This window comes from Trichosurus vulpecula, chromosome 8, assembly GCF_011100635.1.
Source record: "Trichosurus vulpecula isolate mTriVul1 chromosome 8, mTriVul1.pri, whole genome shotgun sequence".
Classification (NCBI taxonomy): domain Eukaryota; kingdom Metazoa; phylum Chordata; class Mammalia; order Diprotodontia; family Phalangeridae; genus Trichosurus; species Trichosurus vulpecula.
The window spans coordinates 112,096,003-112,115,002 of NC_050580.1; the positions used below are offsets into that span (position 1 = coordinate 112,096,003).

Consider the following 19,000-nt stretch of genomic DNA (forward strand, 5'->3'; position numbering starts at 1 on the left):
TTGCTTCCTTTCACAAGTGAGTGATTCTGCATGAGACAAGTAACATCAGGTTAGGGTTGGAATCTGTCTTAGGGCTCCTCTGCTTGACCCCCTCATTCATTTGATAGCTACCGACTAAGAAAAGAGGCCCAGACAGGAGCAAATACCGAGTTAAGTACCAAGATTTTCAACCTCATATCCAAGGCTCTTTCCACTGCCCTGCATTTAACTCGGGCTTCTCACGTGCTTAGCTCCTCAGAGTCTTCCCTCTGCTTTGGTGGGAATTTGGTATTCCACACTTCCCCTCCATTCCCTCAGCTTTGAGCCCTTTGGACCAACTGCCCCCACACAGAAGCCAATCACAATATACCCCTGCCCCTGACAGAAGAGACCTAAGGAGCAAAAATGATTTACTGGCTTTAATGAGTCCCTTCCTGGCCTAAGTGGAATACAAAGTAGAGAGGACTTCAAATAACAAGAGTTTGGGGAAGGGAGGCACTCACAAAGTGTCACCACCTTGATCTTCAGTTACAGGCCAAGCTCTGGCAGTCACGTAGGCCCACTGACATCAAGCTGACCATCCTTACAGGGAATAGCTTCTGTAACCCCTGCCCAAGCTGGCAGAGCCAAACCAAGCTTTTGAAGGGGCCTGCCCTCAGCCCTCCCTGTGCCCATTCTTTGCAGGGGACAATTAAATACTCCATTCAATGTCTATGTGTTAGGCACACAACAAAGGGCGAGGACTGGGGGGGAGACCCCTCCCCCACTCAGTCCTACCTGATTACTGATTCTTTTTAGCTGCTTAAAGCAGCTGATGACCAGATCCCAAGGACCCACTTCATAGCCTTTACCCTGAGTTAACTGCCAGGAGGTGAGAGGAAGGATGGAGAATTGTGACCTCAGCATCTGGGTCCAAGGAAAAACCTTGGAGGTTTCATTCCCCAGCCACGTTACTTCCCGCTATACCTGAGAAACAAAGCCAGAGAAGGAGAGCCCGGGTGAAGAAGTTCCCAGCTCCTGGCTCAGGTAACAGAGTAGCTGGGCAACCAGCACCATAGTCTGGCTTCGCCTGAAGCCCCTCAGACAGTCTTAACATCCAGAGTCCAGGGCTTGGACAGACTCTGGCGTTGGGCCTTAACCATATGGAGGCGCCTCCCATGCAAGGTGAACTGGGACCAAGTGATGAGCTGTAGCAGCGCGCACATGATGGGCACCAGCACCAGCAAGTAGAAGCATCCCTGACGTAATGTTGGTGCCCGAGGTGGGGCAGGGGGATCCAACCAAGGCCTTGCACTGCCCACCGGGGTCAGCAAGGGCTGCTGGAAAAGGTCATGCCCTGGAACAAGAGAAAGGAAATGTCAAGTCAAACTTTATCCTCTCCTGAAGACTCTGCTTGGCATCTAAGGAGGGACAAGGCAGAGCTGGCTGCAGATGCCATAAAGCCAACAATATTCCCTATCTAGCTTCATCCCCACCTAGAGTCTAATGGCCTAAGGATAACTTAACTGGTTGGGGCTAGAAGCCACTGGAAACCTGAGAGAGCTCCACCTACTCCTATTCTCCATTGGCAGGGCACTCACCAGTATAGAAGCAAAGAAGCCAAGTGCCCAGCAGTGGGGCAAAGGTCTGGCCTGGCTTGGTCACCAAGGCCACCATCCCAAAGAGAAGTGCTGAAGCAGCCTGCTTCCGGCGATTCAGCACCAAGTCCTCATCCACCAGGTCTGTGACCACCAGGGTAAGCAGCTTACAGGTACCCTCCGTGAACACACGGTTGCTGCAGATAGGTAGAAACCATGGAGTCGTTAGAAGGAGAAAAGGACTAAACAGGTGGTCTTGGGCTGGGATTTGGGGAGAGGTGAATGAAGCCAATGTGGAGAGCTTATCGGGGCTAGGATTAGCACAGGAATGAAAGGTCAGGGGGACCATCTAGAGGGATGGCCAACATGGTCAGGGATGGGTCAGGAAGGCTGGGACTAGAGGAGTCCCTGTATACCTGGCAATGAAGATGCAAAGCAGGTGGAGGTGGTCTGGTCCAGCCAGCAACATGAGTACACTGAGGCCCAGCTTAAGAAAGAAGAGCCCTCGAACCACTGCATAAACACCCCACCTTTGGCACAGCGCCAGGAAGTAGAGGTTGTTGAGATGAGGAGCGATGTAGGACACCCCTAGTGAAAAGCCTCCATCAGTGAAGATGAGCCAGGAAGGCCCTAAGGAGGCCTCTGGATAAATTCTCCCAGGTTAGGTTGGCTTGGGGCAGAGGCCCTGGTACTTCCCAGGCTCCTCCCTCAGCCTGGGCTAATAATGCCTCCTTGGACCTTGGTGACCAGCCTTGACTACCATGGACCCCAGGAGAGGCCCTCCATGGCAAGACCACAGAAGCTTTGAACTCCACCCTCCCACCCCACCTTGCAGTTCCCACCTGCCCCCAATCAAGAAAAGGAAAGGCAAGGTCTCAGGATAACTCCTCCCAGGCCTCTACTCAATCTTACCTGAACAAACCCCGAGAACCAAGTCCCTAACATGTCAGCTTTCCTGCCTTTCATCCAGATCTCATCCCCACTGAGAAGTGAAGCCAAGAATTGGGGAGGATCAGATCCTCCAAGAGATGACACTGTTACCATAGAAAGGTCACTCTTACTCGAGGAGGACCTTGCTGCCCTGGCTTTGCAGGGTTGAACCCTCGGTATAAGACGTCTTGTCTGGGAGAGTTAACTTGTGTTAACAGCCTGGAAGCACCCCGAATCCCCACCACATATGTCCAAATCCCTCCACTCACCCAGCAGGAAAGAGCCCATGGAGAGAGAGATCTGGTCTGACAGCAGGTGCTCCAGGAAGAGAGGGAAAAAGTTGCTGTTGAAGTGGCAGTGGAAGACCTGGAACCCAACAGCCACCATGAGGAGGAAAGCAGAGGGGAGAGAGCTGGGAAAGGGAGGCCAAGCAGATAGAGGCAGGCCCACCAGAAAGAGCCCCAAGACGGCGCTTCAAGCAGTCATCCTGGGAAGCGGGTACAGATTCTGAGAGTACAGATCACCTTGTTCTAAAATGGGCCAGTTAAAAAACAAAAAAGTCTTGGTCAACTACCTTATTATCATCCCTAAGAAAAAAGTTTAAATTTGGGTGAGACATGTCTTTCCCACAGCAGATGGAAAATGGTAGAAACTGAGAACAGAAACTGTCCTACCTTCTACTGACTAATTGTGCTGAACAGTCACAGGAATGAAAAAAAAAAGTCATGTTTTTTATTGACAATGGCTAGTTTTTATTAAAGGACTTGAATCTCAGTGGAACAATGTAAAATAATATAGGTGTTTTCAAAGGCGACCTCTCGGTTTGCACTGTCATGAGCTAAGACACTAATGGGACTGGGGACGCAAAAGATAAACTCAACCCCAACACCAAGAGGGACCGTTGTGAGCACAGATGCAGTGGTATGTAGGCCTGGGTGAGCTGGGTTTCACTTTGTCCCTAGGTGGCCTGACCTAGAACCCAATTTTCAAATTGGAGTCTTTGGCACAGACTCCTGAGCTGTCAAAAATTTTGTCAGACCACAAAGTAGTATGTCTATTCCAACCAGGTTTGATCTCCTCTTTTAACAGAAGGGGAAACTGAGGTCTCAAGGCACAGTAACCTGCCCAAAGATTACAGAGTAAGTAAGTCTGCTGGCTCTCAGGCCAATGCTTTTCAACTCTCTACACCATGGGATAAACCATGTTATAAGATTCATAACTGGAAGAGATTTTAAAGATCACGAAGGCCAAATCCCTCAGACTCCACATGAAGCCCACAGATGGTAATTGGCAATACAGAGAATGTGGGTAAGTCGAGGTACCAGGATTTGAATCCAGGTTTTCCACCCACAAATCCAATCCTCCTCTTACTATCCCAGGCTTCCTCTTGTACCCATTATTGGTCTTAGTCTCTGAGGTTCTCCCCACCCCCTTCTTGGGCTCCACAGCCCAGCTGTCACCACAGGATACAGTACTCACACCAGGACAGGGACACAGTGAGAAGGACAAGAAGGATGTCCATACCTGTACCAAGTTCATGCCTACGAACCAGAGGAAGTTTCGGTGGCGTGCCAGCTGCTGGAGGTACTCGCCCAGGGTGACTCTCTTTTCCTCCTCATTTGCTGATGGTTTCTCCACATCCGGGCTATAGAGACAGAGCAGGGTGCTGCAGCTCTCTTTCCACGCCTTCCAACCCCATAGCTCTCCACCTCTCTCTCCCTTTCTCCCTCCCACTCTCCCCTCTAATCTGCTTGCCTCCCTCCCTGTCCTGCCCTGTCCTGTTCTCCCTCTTCCCTTCTGACCAATCTGTCACTAGCCCAGTCTTGGATAGAGAATTACAAGCCAGGCCACTGTGATGAGTGGTCAAGGGATATGAACAGTTCTTGAAAGAATGGCAGGCTCTTAACCATATGAAAGATCACTAAATAAGAGAAATGCAAATCAAAACAACTGAGGTTTCACCTCCCACCCAGCAAATTGGCAAAGATGACAAAAGATGGAAATAATCAGTGTTCAAAGGGCTACAGAAAAGCAGGCATACTAATTCACTGTTGGAACTGCGGTGAGTTGGAAAGCATTTGGAAATTATGCTTAAAAAAAGTGACTAAAAAGTCTCATACCCTTTGACCCAAAGATTCCACTGCTAGGGATATACCCCCAGCCACCCACAGCCCCCGAAAGAAAAATCGAAGACAGAAAGAATAGCCTCATATATACAAAAATATTTGCAAGATTTTTGCAAGACTTTTTGTGATAGCCAAGAATTGAATATGCAGTGGATAGACAGGTGGGACAGCTAGGTAATGCTGAGTTCAAATCTGGCCTCCAGACACTTACTAGCTGTGTGACCCTGGGCAAGTCACTTAACCCTGTTTGCCTCAGTTTCCTCCTCTGTAAAATGAGCTGGAGAAGGAATGACAAACCAGTCCAGTATCTTTGCCAAGAAAACCCCAAATGGGGTCATGGAGAGTCAGACAGGACTGAAAAACCACTGAACGACAAAAGCCATCAAGTAAGGGATGGCTAAACAAATTTTGGTACATAAATATAAAGGAATGTTGCTGTGCCATAAGAAATGACACATGTGAGTTCAGAGAAGCAGGGGAAGACTTCTATCAACTGGTGCAGTGAAGAAGAGCCAGGAAAACCTACTCTACAACAACCAAGAGAACAATGAAACAAAGCTGAATGCTGTGTGTCCCAATGACCGCATTTGGCCTAGAGAAGATCTGAACAAATACATCCCTCTCCCTTCATTAATGAGGTGGGAAATTCCGAGTCTGTCACATAGTTGCTGTGCTGTCTGATTTTATCAAATGACTTTCCTCCCCATCTTTTTCCTTCTTATTCTGTGTTACAGGAGATGGCTCAATAAGTGGGAGGGGTGGAGAGGGATAGGTTTGGAAATGAATTTATCTTTTACAATAAAACACATCGAGAAAAATAAATAATAAAACAACACAACTGGAGAAAAGAAAGAATTCAGGCCACCGACCCAGGAACCTCAGGAACATCAGAGATGAGCTACTGCCTCTTTCTGAAATGCATCTCCTCCTCTGCCCCACCTCTCAGCACCCTTCTTCAAGCTTGGCTCGGTTGTCTCATCTTCTGTGAAGCCTTCTGTCACTCATTCCCCTGGCTGTTAACTGCCTCTTCTATCTCAATTTACCTTATAAGACACTTAGCTGTGTCCGCAAGGTCCCTCCCCAAGTGTATGCAAACTTCTAAAGGTCACATTTGGTTCTGTATTCCCAGAACAGAGTAGGCATGTAATGAACATGTGGTAAATCAAATGGGGCCTGGGGGTACAGTGACCCACTTACCCCTCTGAGGCTGAGTACGGGGCCCCCAGTGTCCTCCTTTCTGTCTCAAACCGCTGCCTAAGTAGCCAGGTGGCTCCAGTAAAGCCAAGACCAGAGCAGACAGCCAGAACCACACAGAAGACACGAAAGGAAGAGAAATCTTCCTTGTTCCATACAGTGTAGGAGGCAAAGACGGAGAGGGAGCCAGCTGCGCTGAAGAGAGAGCAATAGAAATTGAGGTGTGTTCGGCCATGGGCAGACAGGGCCAGGTCAGCCAGCAAAGCGTGGTGATTGAGGTCTACCAGGGTCAGGAAGCCGTCATATAGACACAAACAAAGCAAGAACTGCATCCCTGTGGGTGCCCATCGCACCCAGAATGCCAGAAAAGCGAGAGCCAGCAGTGGGCCATGCCGGCTAAGAGCCCGGAGCCTCGTCAGAACCACATCCTGGGATGGGATTGAAGCCCCTGCCCTGTAAAAGGACAGAAAGAAGGAATCAGGATATCTCCCTCCCCACGCAAGTGTGTCCACATCTCCTCCACTCTGCCCTTGTGTAAATCTGGGAACAGTTTACAGAACCTCCATTTACAGAAGGGATATGGAGGCTTAGCCAGGCTCGGGGACTCCTAAACCAGGGATCAGGGGGCAGCAAGCTAGGGCCAAGGGCCCATACCCAGCATTCTCAAATCCTTCTAGGCTTTCCTGCCTGGAGAACAAAAGTCTTATCCCTTACCCTACACCCCTGCTCCTGGAGAAAGTGATGAGGGAAGGATACAGGAAGGCATCATCTAGTTTGGGGACTAGAGGAAGTGACCAGTTAGAAAAGGCCTACTTTTGCCTTCCTCCTTCCTACCCCAGATTCATACCAGTAACAGGAGAAAGAGGACTCAGAAGCTTAAGGTAGTAATGGTTCCTCTGATTCCACTGGCTTTAAGTAACATGGAAGGGACCCTGGACCCTGGGCAAGAGAGTGATCCTGATCCCATAAGGTAATGAAAACAGAGGCAACACCAAAAAAGCATCTATGGGGGAGCCACAGAAATTAGATTCTGCCACTAACTCATTGAGTGACCTTGAGTAAGTCCCTTTATTTCCTATCTGCTGGCCTCAGTTTCCCCATCTGCAAAATGAAAGATTTGGATTGTTTCATCAATTAGGCCACTTCAAGCTCTGACAGCCATTTGTCCCTAAGCCACATACCTGGGTGGGGAGCTGAGGAAGACACGGTCACTGAGCCAGCCGAAGAGTGGATCATTGAGGCTATTCCAGAGGAGAAACACCGTCTGTAAACAGGGGGGAGAAAGAACCATTATACTGATAGCAATGTCCTAACATAGATGGAGTGCTCAGGGCCAGCAGGAAGATTGAGGGCTGGGAAGGTATATAGCCGAAGCCTGATCACCCAGTATGGCCTGGCTAGCCACTGCAGGCTTGGGGGAGAGAGGCAAGCCAAGGGGATAAGTACCCCAGGGCACTCTAGGGTCCATCTGGAGGCAAGTTTCCCCCACTCCTCAAAGTTAAGGTCTCTTCCCAGCTACAAGCTCCTAGGATTCTATAAGGGGTCGTCTGGTATAAATCTCCTGATTGCAGAACAGCTCTAGAGCCTGAGAGATTAATGATGGGAAGCCACATGACCCAGTGGAAGGGGCACTAGCTCTGAAGTCAGAGGACCTGAATTCCAGTTCTACATCATAGACCTAGCTTGCCATGGAACCTGGGGGACACCTACCTCTCCGACCCAGAAGGCCAGTTTGTCAATCTTGTACACAGATACAAATGTGTCCACGTAGTAGAGAAGGAACACATTGTGTAGAATGGAAACGAATAGAGACAAGGAACCATAGACCACAGCGGTGGGCAGGCTGGAAAGCCAGGCCAGGGGCTGACCTGCCATGGCCCACAGCCTCAGGCCTCAGTGGATCAGGGATGCCAGTGCACCTGCCTCCTTATTCCCTTCCCCAGGCCAGACCATCCTTGCCCCCTGAGGAAGAACAGAATTAGTCAGTGTAAATCTGTAAGCCAGCTTTGCATCCGAGATCAGTGTCCAACCAGTGCCAGTGTGGCCTTAGCCATTATCCATTCCTACTGGATTATAAATTCCTTGACAATAAACAGGGACTCTCTTTTTTAATTCAGTAAGCATTAATCTTCCAGTCTCCCCCCCTTTAGAACCTTGGAATTATCCTTGACTGATTGGAATTATCCTGACTTCCCCTCACCCCCCAAATCCCACCACATACCAGATCTCATCACTTTTTACCTCCATGTCTCTCCCATCTAATCTTTTTACTCTACTCACATGGCTGCCATCTTAATTCAGACCCTCATCACTTTTTGCCCAGACTCTTAATAGCCTCCTAATTGGTCTATCTTACAGCCTCATCTCTCCTCATTCCAATCCATCCTCCAAAAAAGCTGCCAAAGTGATTCCCTTAAACACCAATCTGACCACTGTCACTCTGCTATTCAAATTCTAGTAGCCTCCCCCCCAAAATTCTAGGGGCTTCCTATTATCTCCAAGATAAAATACAAACTCTATTTGACTTCTAGGGCAGCTAGGTGGCAAAGTAGATGAGTACCAGGCCTGGAGTCAGGAAGACTCATCTTCTGAGTTCAAATCTAGCCTCAGACACTTACTAGCTGTGTGACCCTGGGCAAGTCACTTAACCCTGCTTGCCTCAGTTTCCTCATCTGTAAGCTAGAGAAGGAAATGGAAAGAAAATTGATGGGGTGCTTGGGTGCTTGTGCTTGTACATTTCCAAAATCACATTTCTCTCTAGCCTCAAAACACTATCCCTGACAGTTTTCTCTCTAGCCCAAAGACCCTATCTCTGGCAATAACTCATGAGTGGGCCCCAGTGAGGCAAACTGTCACCCCCTCTTACAAGAACAAGCTGACCTCTGTGGAATTTCCCTTGTATGAACAGGATTATCTTGTACCAGCAGAACTATCATGTACTGATTCCCACAGTTAACGTATACAATCCAGAGGTCAAGCTATAGACGTCAACTCTCAAAGCTATCCTGTTACAGACCTAACACACCAAAAACACACCCCTTAGGAACCCAACCCCCCCTTTCCAGTAGTGAATGGCACCTGTGACCAAGGTTGTATGTTATCACCTAATTAGCTTTCTTGCCACATAATCCACAACTTTTCCTATATAAGCTTTAGCATCATTCCTATTAGGTTGCAACTTCCCTAAGGAGTTCTGCCTGCCATATTAGCGTTACAATAAACCTTTGCCAACTTGACTTAAAGAATGCTGGAATCCATGAATTCATTCCAGACGACCCTCTCCTGTACTTCGGTCTTTGAGGGATCCCTGAACCTCTCAAACCACATCAAAACCACTCCAGGATCTCTGCCACGAAAACCCCAAATGGGGTCATGAAGAGTTGGACATGACTGAACAACAACATATTTGACTTCTAACAACCTTCACAACTTGGCCTTCCCTTTCTGGACTCATCATATGTTACTTCCCTTCCCAGACTTTAAGGTCTAGAGTAGACAGTGGACTTTGCTGTTCCTCTCACGTAGCATTCCAACTCCCATGCACTTCTGCCTCACGTCTTCAAGATCCAGGTCTCTGCCTTCACGATGAAGCTCAATGATCACCCCAGAAAGTCTTGCCTAATTACCTTGTATTCAGTCTGTTTATATTTCTCTGTGTATGTGTTGCCTGGGACTCTTGTTTGGTTAAGAGCCCTTCCCCCCCAGCCATAGGTGTCAGTTATCTGATGCCAGTTTTTAACCAGCCAAGTATCTGAAGATGACAGAACCAGAGCTGAAAGGGACCTTACCAGTTACCTACTCCGACCCTTCATTTTACTGCTGAAGAAACTGAAGATCTAGGAGATTAAGAAGGTCACACTGGGAGTAAAGACAGGTAAAGACAGGATTCAAATTCAGGTCCTCAGGCTCCAAATCCAGGGTTCTTCCCACTATACCACAGCCTCCTTTGAGATTAAAATTAAATTTAGGAAGGAATTGAGGAGACCAACAGCTGCAAGTAAAAGAAGACACAAGGCTTGTCGTTTTGTTTAGGCTAAAGTAACCCCAGCCTAATCTCTCACCCTTCAGGTATCTCCTAACCCAAGAGGGAAAAGGGAAAAAGTGGGTAAAATTGTTCCCATCTACTTGGGTAACAAAGGATCTCCTTAACAGCCTGGCACACACCCAGGCTCCACCTCTGAATAAGAATGATTACCAGGAAACAGGAAATATTTCAAGATACAGCTGGGATGGGGAAAATGTCTTAGGGCTTGCTTTGTTTAAAGAACAGCTTAAGTGCAGTGGGAAAAACCCTTTTCTCTCCCTACTTTCCTGAGCACTTCTCCAGGATACAACATTCCATCTCTGGTCTTTCCATAGGCTGTCTCTCCATGCCAGTGCCTCTGCCTCCGAAAATCCCTGCTTCCTTCAAGGCCTCAGCATCAGTGCCACTTTCTAAAGGAAGCCTACTCTAAGGGCCCCATATCTAATGCCTCATTACCATCCCTCCCCAATTACTTTGTACGTGCTTTGTGAATATTTTGTATTTATTTATAAGACAGCTAGGCGGTGCAGTGGATAAGACCCTGGAGTCAGCAAGACCTTTGTTCAAATTCAAACTCAGGCACTTACTAGCTGTTTGAGCCCAGACTGAAGTCACTTGACCTCTGCTTGCCTCAGTTTCCCCAAATGAAGATAACAGCACCTACCTGGGAGGGTTGCTGCGATATATAGTAGGCCTATATAACTGCTTATTCTCTTCCCTCTTTTGTGTATGAATCGTTTCTCCCCAATAGAATATAAGATCTGTGAGGGCAGGGCCAGTTTCTCAGCATCCGGAGCCCCCCTGAGTGCTTGAGGCATACTTAGTAACACTTGATGAACCGAACTGAACTTCTCAAAGAAGTGAAGACCTCAACAAATATGGCAAGACCTCACACCAGCCTGGGATTTGGTGCTTCACTTAAGGTCTCCCCAACCAGCTCCAAGAACCACAGGCCAACTCTGTCCTGTGAGCCTTTTCCTGCCCGACTGAGCTAAGAGGGGACACTCAGCCCCCAGCATCCCTGAGGATGAAGCAGGGGTTTGCAGATCATGCCTCCAGGGGCAGAAGACTTGCATAGGGAGTGCACATATAAGAGAGAGAGAGACATGAAGGCAGAGAGAAGAGAGGGACAGAGAGGGAGCTAGTGCTCAGACGAGAGGGACCCTCCCTCCTTGCCTACTCTCTCTAAGACAGCAACTGAAGCGGCACCAGGTGGGTTTCTAGGACCACCACCACCCTCCCATCTTCCCAGTCCCCTCCAACCCTAGGCACACTTGCCCATAGAGGCTCCCACTTTTTTGGTGAATTACGATTCACGTTCACTTGAGCCCTTCCTTGGCAAAGAGTTCCTGGTGCCCTCTTTACTTGAGGCCACTCTAATTACTTCTAAAATTAATCTTAATTTCAAAGGAGGCAGTGGTGACTTGGAAAAACCCTGAGAGATGAGCAACGGGAGTGTTATCATCCTCACTTTACGAATAAAGAAACAGGATCAGAGAGGTTAAGGGTCGCCCCTCCGGCCTCGAACTGCCCCTCTGGGGGGGGGAGGGGTGTGCATCCCCCAGACCAGGAGCCCGACCCGATGCCCCTCGCTGCCCGTGCACCGCCGATCGCTAGGACCTCCATCACCGGGGGAGCCCCTCCCCCACTCCGTGCCTCCACCTCCAGGCGCTCGCTCCCCGCGTTCTCCAGAGGGGACCCCTGGAGCATGCCCTCCCCAGCGGCCCAGCTCACCTAGGCGAAGCCCATCTTTCATCAGATGGCCCGAAGGCCCGCAGAAGCTGCGGGGGCAGAGCGCCTGCGCGCAGCCAGCCCCCCACCCCTCCGCAAACCCCGCCCACCCTCGGGCTCAGTCATTGGCTCAGCGCCACCTCGGGCCGCCCCCCTCGAATCGCAGGTTGGGGCAGGTGACTGATCGGTTGTCGCTGCCGCCGCCATCTTTGATATGGGCACCTGCCCTAGGTGGTCTGGCAAGGGAAGGGGGTGTGCGCTTAAAAGGGCATTTCTGAGGGCTGCGTCTTCTCGGTCTGCTCTGCGATAACCCGGGGCTTGGGCAGCAGGTCTCGCTGAGGCTGCAGCTGCTGCAGCAAAGCCAGGGGACCCCACCAGATCCTATGCCAGACCCTTAAGGCTAAAGCACCCACCCTCTCCTAGTACACCTGGGTAAATTACAAGAGCTCCCGGTCACCGTTGGAGGGTCTTGGACAAGACAGCCACAATGATTCACTGCTGATGGAGGGTAAACTGGTCCAACCATTCAGGGAAGCAATTTGGAATTAGGTTTTAAGAACAACAAAAAAATGACTCAGATGTCCATACTGTTTGATCCAGGGAATTCACTGCTGCACATATACCCTAAGGAGATCAAAAGACATAAAGGACCTACATACACCAAAATATTTATAGTAGCGCTTTCTGTGGTAGCAAAAAACTGAACCTGAACGAGGTAGATGCCCATCAATGGCTAAGGGAAGTCTGGTACATGAATGAAGTGAAAATATTACTGCATTGTAGAAATTACAGTCACGGTTAGGTGGTACTGTAATACAAGGAAAATTAGGAACCCCTGAGAAACCCCTAGCTACTGACAAGCACCCCCAGAAAGAATGGACTCAGATATCTTTGGCATTTAGCAAACCCCCTGGGACTCCATGACTCCACCAAGGAATGTCAGTAGATAGGACCATCCCACTGAAGGATAACCTGGCAGACCCTGTCTAGCAGATATCCCTGGGGATCCGTGACTCCACCAAGGAATGTTAATGAGATTATCCCACTAGTACGATAACCTGACTGAATCTTTTGATCAGCCAGGACCTTTGTTCCTGTTTCTTCCCCCACTCTGTACCCCCATATCCTATATAAGCCAAGCCATCACCCCAACACATTTGCCATTGATTTGTGGTGCCGTACCCCGATGGCCGCCGGCTAATAAATTCTCCACTTAAAACTTACACTCTGTGGTGTGTCTCGCTCGCTTCTGGTACAACAGTACAGTGGAGAGAACCTGGCCTGATGACTGGGGAAGACTCAACTTCCTGAGTTCAAATCTACCCTCAGACGCTTACTAGCTGTGTGACCCTGAGCGAGTCATTTAACCTTGTTTGCCTCAGTTTCTTCATCTGCAAAATGAGCTGGAGAAGGAAGTAGCAAACTACTCCAGTGTCTTTGCCAAGAAAACCACAAGTGGGGTCACAAAGAGTCAGACACCAATGAACAATAAATAACAGCAAAAAGAAATGGCAATATAATAAATGCAGGGAATCGTGAGAAATCAATGGCGAGTGACGTGAGCAAAGCAGAGAAGACAATGTCCGCTATGACTACATCTATATAAATGAAAGGAACAAACATGACACAGTTAAAAATGAATATCACAAAAGTACAGTCAACATGTTTGGTCCCAAAGAAGAGGTATGAGAAGATGCTTTCCCATGCACACATTCCTTTGAGGGGAGGAGGGGTCCCTTGGTGTGGAAAATTAAATGTATTGTTGGAATATTTTAAGAGTATTAATTGGTTTTGTTTATTTCTTTTTGCTCTTCCTCTTTTTCTTAAAAAAATTATTTGTTATGTGGGATGGTTCTCTGGGAGAGGTGAGGAAGAGGGATTCATGGGGAAACAGAGGCAATGTGAAACAAAAGCAATCAATAATTTATTTTTAGAAAGAAGCGTGGAAAGACTTAAATGATATTTTGCAGAGCAAAGTAAGCAGAACAAGAGAAGTAGTGTAAACAACGCAAATAGAAAGATGACCAAAGAAACCCCAGAATGCTTTGTAATTATAATGATCGTGACTGATCTTGGAGAAGAGATGGGGAAAAATGGACCTCCCTCCCTTCTTTGCAGAGGTCGGGAACTATGTGTGTAGAACATTGCCTGGGCAGTGTTCAGAGGAAGAAATTAAAGCTATCTATAGGCATATGAAAAAATGCTCTGGATCCCTACTGATTAGAGAAATGCAAATCAAAACAACTCTTAGATACCGCATTTCTCCTGTCAGATTGGCTAAAATAACAAAGCAGGAGGATGATAAATGCTGGAGAGGATGTGGGAAAATTGGAACATTGTTACATTGCTGGTGGAGTTGTGAGATGATCCAGCCATTTTGGAGAGTAATTTGGAACTACGCCCAAAGAGCCATAGGAATGTTCATACCCTTTGACCCAGCAATACCACTTCTAGGGTTGTATCCCAAAGAAATCACACAACAGGGGAAGGGACCCATATGTACAAAGATATTTATAGCGGCTCTTTTTGTGGTAGCCAAGAATTGGAAATCAAAGGGCTGCCCATCAATTGGGGAATGGCTGAACAAGCTGTGGCATATGAAGGTAATGGAATACTATTGTGCCATAAGAAATGGGGATGATACGGACTTCATAACAACCTGGAAAAACCTACATGACATAGTGCTGAGTGAGCGGAGCAGAGCCAGGAGAACATTGTACACAACCACAGATATATGGACTATGTGAGGACCAACCCTGACATACTTCACTCTTCTCAGCAACGTAAGGTGCAAGGACAACTCCAAGGGACTCACGATGGAGAATGCAATCTACACCCAGAGAAAGAACTGTGAAGTTTGAATGCAGATTGAGGCACACTACATGCTCGCCTTTTTTCTTCTCTTTTGTTTTTGTTTTTGGGTGGTTTTTTTTGGTTCTGTTTCTTCTTTCTCATGATTCATTACATCAGTCATAATTCTTCTCCGCAACTTGACTAGTGTATAAATTAATTCAATGCGAAGTTATACATGGTAGTTATGTGAGATTCCATGCCGTCTTGGGGAGGGAGGGGAGAAAATCTGGAACTCAAAATTATGTAGAACCGTGTGTTGTAAACTAAAAATAAAAATTAAAAAACAAAAAGAACACTGCCTGGGGTAAGTGCATTAATTTTGCTAAATTGCTCCCTTTTTTCCTCTTTCTTTTTTTTATTCTTTGTTGGAATAGCATGCTCGGGAGGAGAAGGAAAGGGATATATTCAGAAATGAAGGTGATTTAAAAGCAAGAGATATCAGTAAAAATTAAAAACCAACAACAAGAATTCCTATCCTTTTACAAGGTAAAACAAGATAGATACAAGGTGTCTTTTTTCAAGCTAATGAAATGTAATTCACAGCAGACAACATGTTTGCGCAAGCGGATTAGAGACAAAGGGAGGGCTAGAATCCAGGGCTCTTGGTTCCTAATCCAACGTCTGTTCACCATACTATGTTCTATTGAAACCAGAGCTTTAAACAGGAATTTTTTTTCTCCTGGAGCAAATACCATACATAACCTGAACCTAGAGCATGTGGCAGAATAGATGCCCTTGGTTGATTGAGGGTGATTGAGGTTGAGGAAAGAAAGTTACTGCCCTGACATGGGAGTGGGGGAAAGCCCTTAGCCCACCATCTGGTAGCCTCTTATTTTAACTAATTATTCTTATTAACTGGATGCTAAGTTGTCGCTCTTGTTGTCGTCTGTCCTTCATTCTCAAAAAGGGCCGATGAACACAGTAGGGTGATGTCTTGACTTGCAAGTGAATTGGATTTAAGTGAGGCAGAGCTGTGCAAAGCCATTAGCCTCAATTTCTCCTCCAGAGTCATCAGAATCCAGTGGTAAGACATAAATCAAGATGACTGGTGAAGGTCCCTATGATGAGGGTTTTGGGGTGAGAGGTGCTCGACACCCCAAAGCACCGACACACCGGGTCCTGCCGAAAGAATTCGACTCAAGCTTTCTCAGCCAAGGGAAAAGACAAGGTTTATTAAGAGTTAGCCAAATGGGCCTGCCCCAAGACATCCCACCTCTTGCGACGCCTGTAAGGTGAGCGGGCCAGACCAATCTGAGCTAGATTGGATCTGACCACTTTCATGGAGGCAAGATGGAGATTATATACACAAAGGTTGTGGGAGGGATTGAGGGGTGGTCTGGGGTGACCAGAGGAGGGATCTAGGGAGGGACTTAAGGAGGAGTCTAAGGAGGAGCTTGAAGGGACTGGGATGAGGTCAGACTCCAGGGTGGGGGAAATAGCTGAAGGCTATATGGAAATGACAGACCATAAAGGGCTAGGGTAACAGAGCTAGGGTATAGATATTTTGATCAGGATTAAGGATGGGAAACAGGATTAAGGGTGGGAAACAGCTGGACAATAGAGGACTGGGCAAGGTAGGCATTTGGGCTTAAAGGTTATAGCCTCAGGCCAAGGTCAGGTGGAGTGGGAGGATCAAGGTAGGCATTTGGGCCTAATGGTTATAGACTCAGGCCAAGGCCAGATCAAGTGGGAAGATTCAAGGAGAGTTCAAGGGTTCAAGAGGTTCCCAGAGACTGTGCCCTTATCACCTAAGCTGTTGCTACTATAATACTGAAGCACTATAAGTTACTATCAGTACCCTCTAAATTCAGCACCTTGGTGCAAAGCCATAATCATCCTACCCCAGTTACGGTTCTTAATTTTTTTTTTTTGAGTCTTCCATGATAGACTAATTTTTCATTGTGATGGGATGCTTGCGGTCGGGCCCCAGTCCCAAGACCATGTCTTTGAAAGCAACCCAGTTTCCTGTGAGAAAATTTTCCCTTGTTGCAGAACACATGCTGGCCTGACTCTGTAATTCCTTTATCAGAACAGATACAGGGATATTGACCCAAAGACTCTTTTTTTGTGCCAGATCCCCAAGGTCCAAGCCTCTGGCAGCTAAACAAAAACTGTCTTTTCTCCCTCGATGTCTGGTATCATTAAAGTTGTCTCCCTGAATTTTCCCATTCATACTGTTGCCTGTTCCCCAAAGACGCCTGGACCACTTGCATTACTTAATTAGCATCCTTAACATTCCTTTTCCTGCCCCTTTTCTATATAAGCTTTAGATTCACCCCCATTAAGTTGCAAGTTCGCTAAAGGAACTTCACTGGAAACTATTGATATTACAATAAACCTTGCCACTTGACTGAAAGAAGGCTTGAGTGTGTGAATTCATTCCAGGCGACTCCACCTTGTACCCTGTCATTCTCGTGGCTCCTAGAAACCCAAAATGAGTCAATAGAATCACAGAATGTTAGAGTTGGAAGAGACCTTAGAAGCTACTTAGTCCAACCCCCTCATTTTGCAGAAGAGGTAATAGAAGTGAGTATTCCAAAGTCAATCAATTATGAAATCTTTACTGAGGATCTCTGTATGTCCAGACTGTTCCTTGTCCTCTGCTCCTTATCCTGAGCCTCTTTCTCAGGTCCCTTCCACCTCCTACCTTCATGTTCTCACTCTGTCTGGAATGTTCCCCAGCATATCAAGATATCTATCTCTCTCTTCCTGGTGTCGAGCAATTATTGAAATTTCATGGCCTTCTTCCTGTGTGGGAGGAAGGTGACAACTTTTCCCCAAACTGTTCCCTGTCCCTGCCATCCACATTGATGTCCACACTCTGCCTTTACTTTCATTTCAATTCAAATCAAATCAGTGCTTATTCTATTTGTATGACATATTTCTATGTCCAGCTCTGGACTTATCAGGGTATCTGAGTTAGTCAGTCAACAAGCTTTTATTAAGGGCTTACTAAGGGCCATATGTGCCAAAATATTTATAGCAAGGAATTGGAAACTGAGGGGATGCCCATCAACTGAGGAATGGCTGAACAAGTTATGGTATAGGAATGTGATGAAATACTATTGTAGTGTAAGAAATGATGAAGGGGATGGTTTCAGAAAAACCTGGAGAGATCTATATGGTACAAAGTAAAGTAAGTAGCACCAGAAGAACAATCTACACAGTAACAGCAATATCGTAAGGATAATAACTGTGAAAGACTTAGCAACTCTGATTAATACAATGAACTACCACAGGTGTCAGACTCATGATATAAAATTCTATCCATCTCCAGATAGACAACTGATGTACTCAGAGTACAAATTAAGGCATTTTTTCTCTTTATTTTTATTGCTCTTTTTTTTTCAGAGCAAAGCTAATTCAGAAATAGATTTTGAATGACTATATATGTGCAATGGGCATCATATTTCTTGCCTTCTCAAAGAACGGGGGAAGGGTGGAGGGAGGGAGAGAATGTGGAGCTGAAAATAAAAATGAAATTTATAAAAATTTTGCTTTAAGATGTTGGGCACTATGCCAAGTGCTGGGGATACAAAGAAAGGCAAAAGACAGTTGCTCCTCTCAAGGAGCTCATAGTCTAATGGGAGAGACAATAAGTACACAATCATATATTAACAAGATATATACCTAGATAAAGACATTAGTAACAAAGGGAAGACACTAACTTTAAGAGGCACCAGGAAAAGCTTCTCAAAAAGGTGAGACTTTAGCTGAGAGTTGAAGGAAGTCAGGAGGTGGTGATGAAGGGGATGAAAATTCCAAGCAATGGAGTACAGCCATTGAAAATGCCTAGAGTAGGGAGATGCAGTGTTTGATGTAAGGAACAGTAAGGAGGGCAGTATCATTGGATTGCAAAGTATGTGGAAGTGAGTAAGGTATAAGGAGACTAGCCAGGAAGGAGACATGTTATGAAGGCTTTGAACGCCTGACAAAGGATTTTATATTTGATCCTGGAGGTGATAGGAAACCACGAGAGTTTGTTGAATAGTGGGGTAACATGGTCAGAACTACACTTTAGGAAGATTAATTTGACAAATGATGGCCTGGAAGATGGATTGGAATGGTGCAAGACTTGAGGCAGAGAAACCAATCAAAAGGCCTATTGCAATAGTCTAGGAGTGAGGGGATGAGGGCCTATACCAGCTGAAGAGGAGAGAAGGAGGACAGGAGAAGAAGCAGAAGAAAAAGAAGGAACAGGAGGAAGAGATGAAGACAAAGATGAACAAGGAGGAGGAGGAGAGGGAGAAGGAGAAGGAGGAGAAGGAGAAGGAGGAGAAGGAGAAGGAGGAGAAGGAGAAGGAGGAGAAGGAGAAGGAGAAGGAGAAGGAGAAGAAGAAGAAGAAGAAGAAGAAGAAGAAGAAGAAGAAGAAGAAGAAGAAGAAGATGAAGAAGAAGAAGAAGAAGAAGATTTTGATCCTTTCTGGGAGCTCACATCTGGTTGGAGAGACAAGACATATATACATGAAAGAGCTAGATAGAACAGAGAGAAGAAAGTGCAGGTGGGGAGAAACTGCCTTCCAATCTAAATTTATCCATGCCTTAGGGTTCAGCTCAAGTCCTACTTTCTTCTAGAAGTCTTTCCT

At 46.7% G+C, this 19,000-nt stretch overlaps 1 protein-coding gene across 2 annotated transcripts; it reads right to left on the bottom strand.

Annotated features, from left to right (window-relative positions):
* Window positions 1–383: 383 nt before the first annotated feature.
* Window positions 384–9,797, bottom strand: MFSD13A (major facilitator superfamily domain containing 13A). 2 transcript variants are annotated; one of them, XM_036734150.1, is made up of 9 exons: window positions 9,595–9,797; window positions 7,517–7,768; window positions 6,988–7,070; window positions 5,810–6,259; window positions 4,011–4,131; window positions 2,756–2,852; window positions 1,973–2,144; window positions 1,560–1,753; window positions 384–1,315 (listed from the first exon to the last, which is right to left on the bottom strand). In XM_036734150.1, the coding sequence occupies exons 2-9, from the start codon at window positions 7,679–7,681 to the stop codon at window positions 1,059–1,061; spliced, it is 1,539 nt and encodes a 512-aa protein (XP_036590045.1). In that variant the 5' UTR covers window positions 7,682–7,768; window positions 9,595–9,797; the 3' UTR covers window positions 384–1,058. The 2 variants fall into 2 exon arrangements, with proteins under 2 accessions (XP_036590045.1, XP_036590046.1); XM_036734151.1 differs by having other exon boundaries at window positions 5,810–6,001; window positions 9,595–9,746.
* Window positions 9,798–19,000: the final 9,203 nt, after the last annotated feature.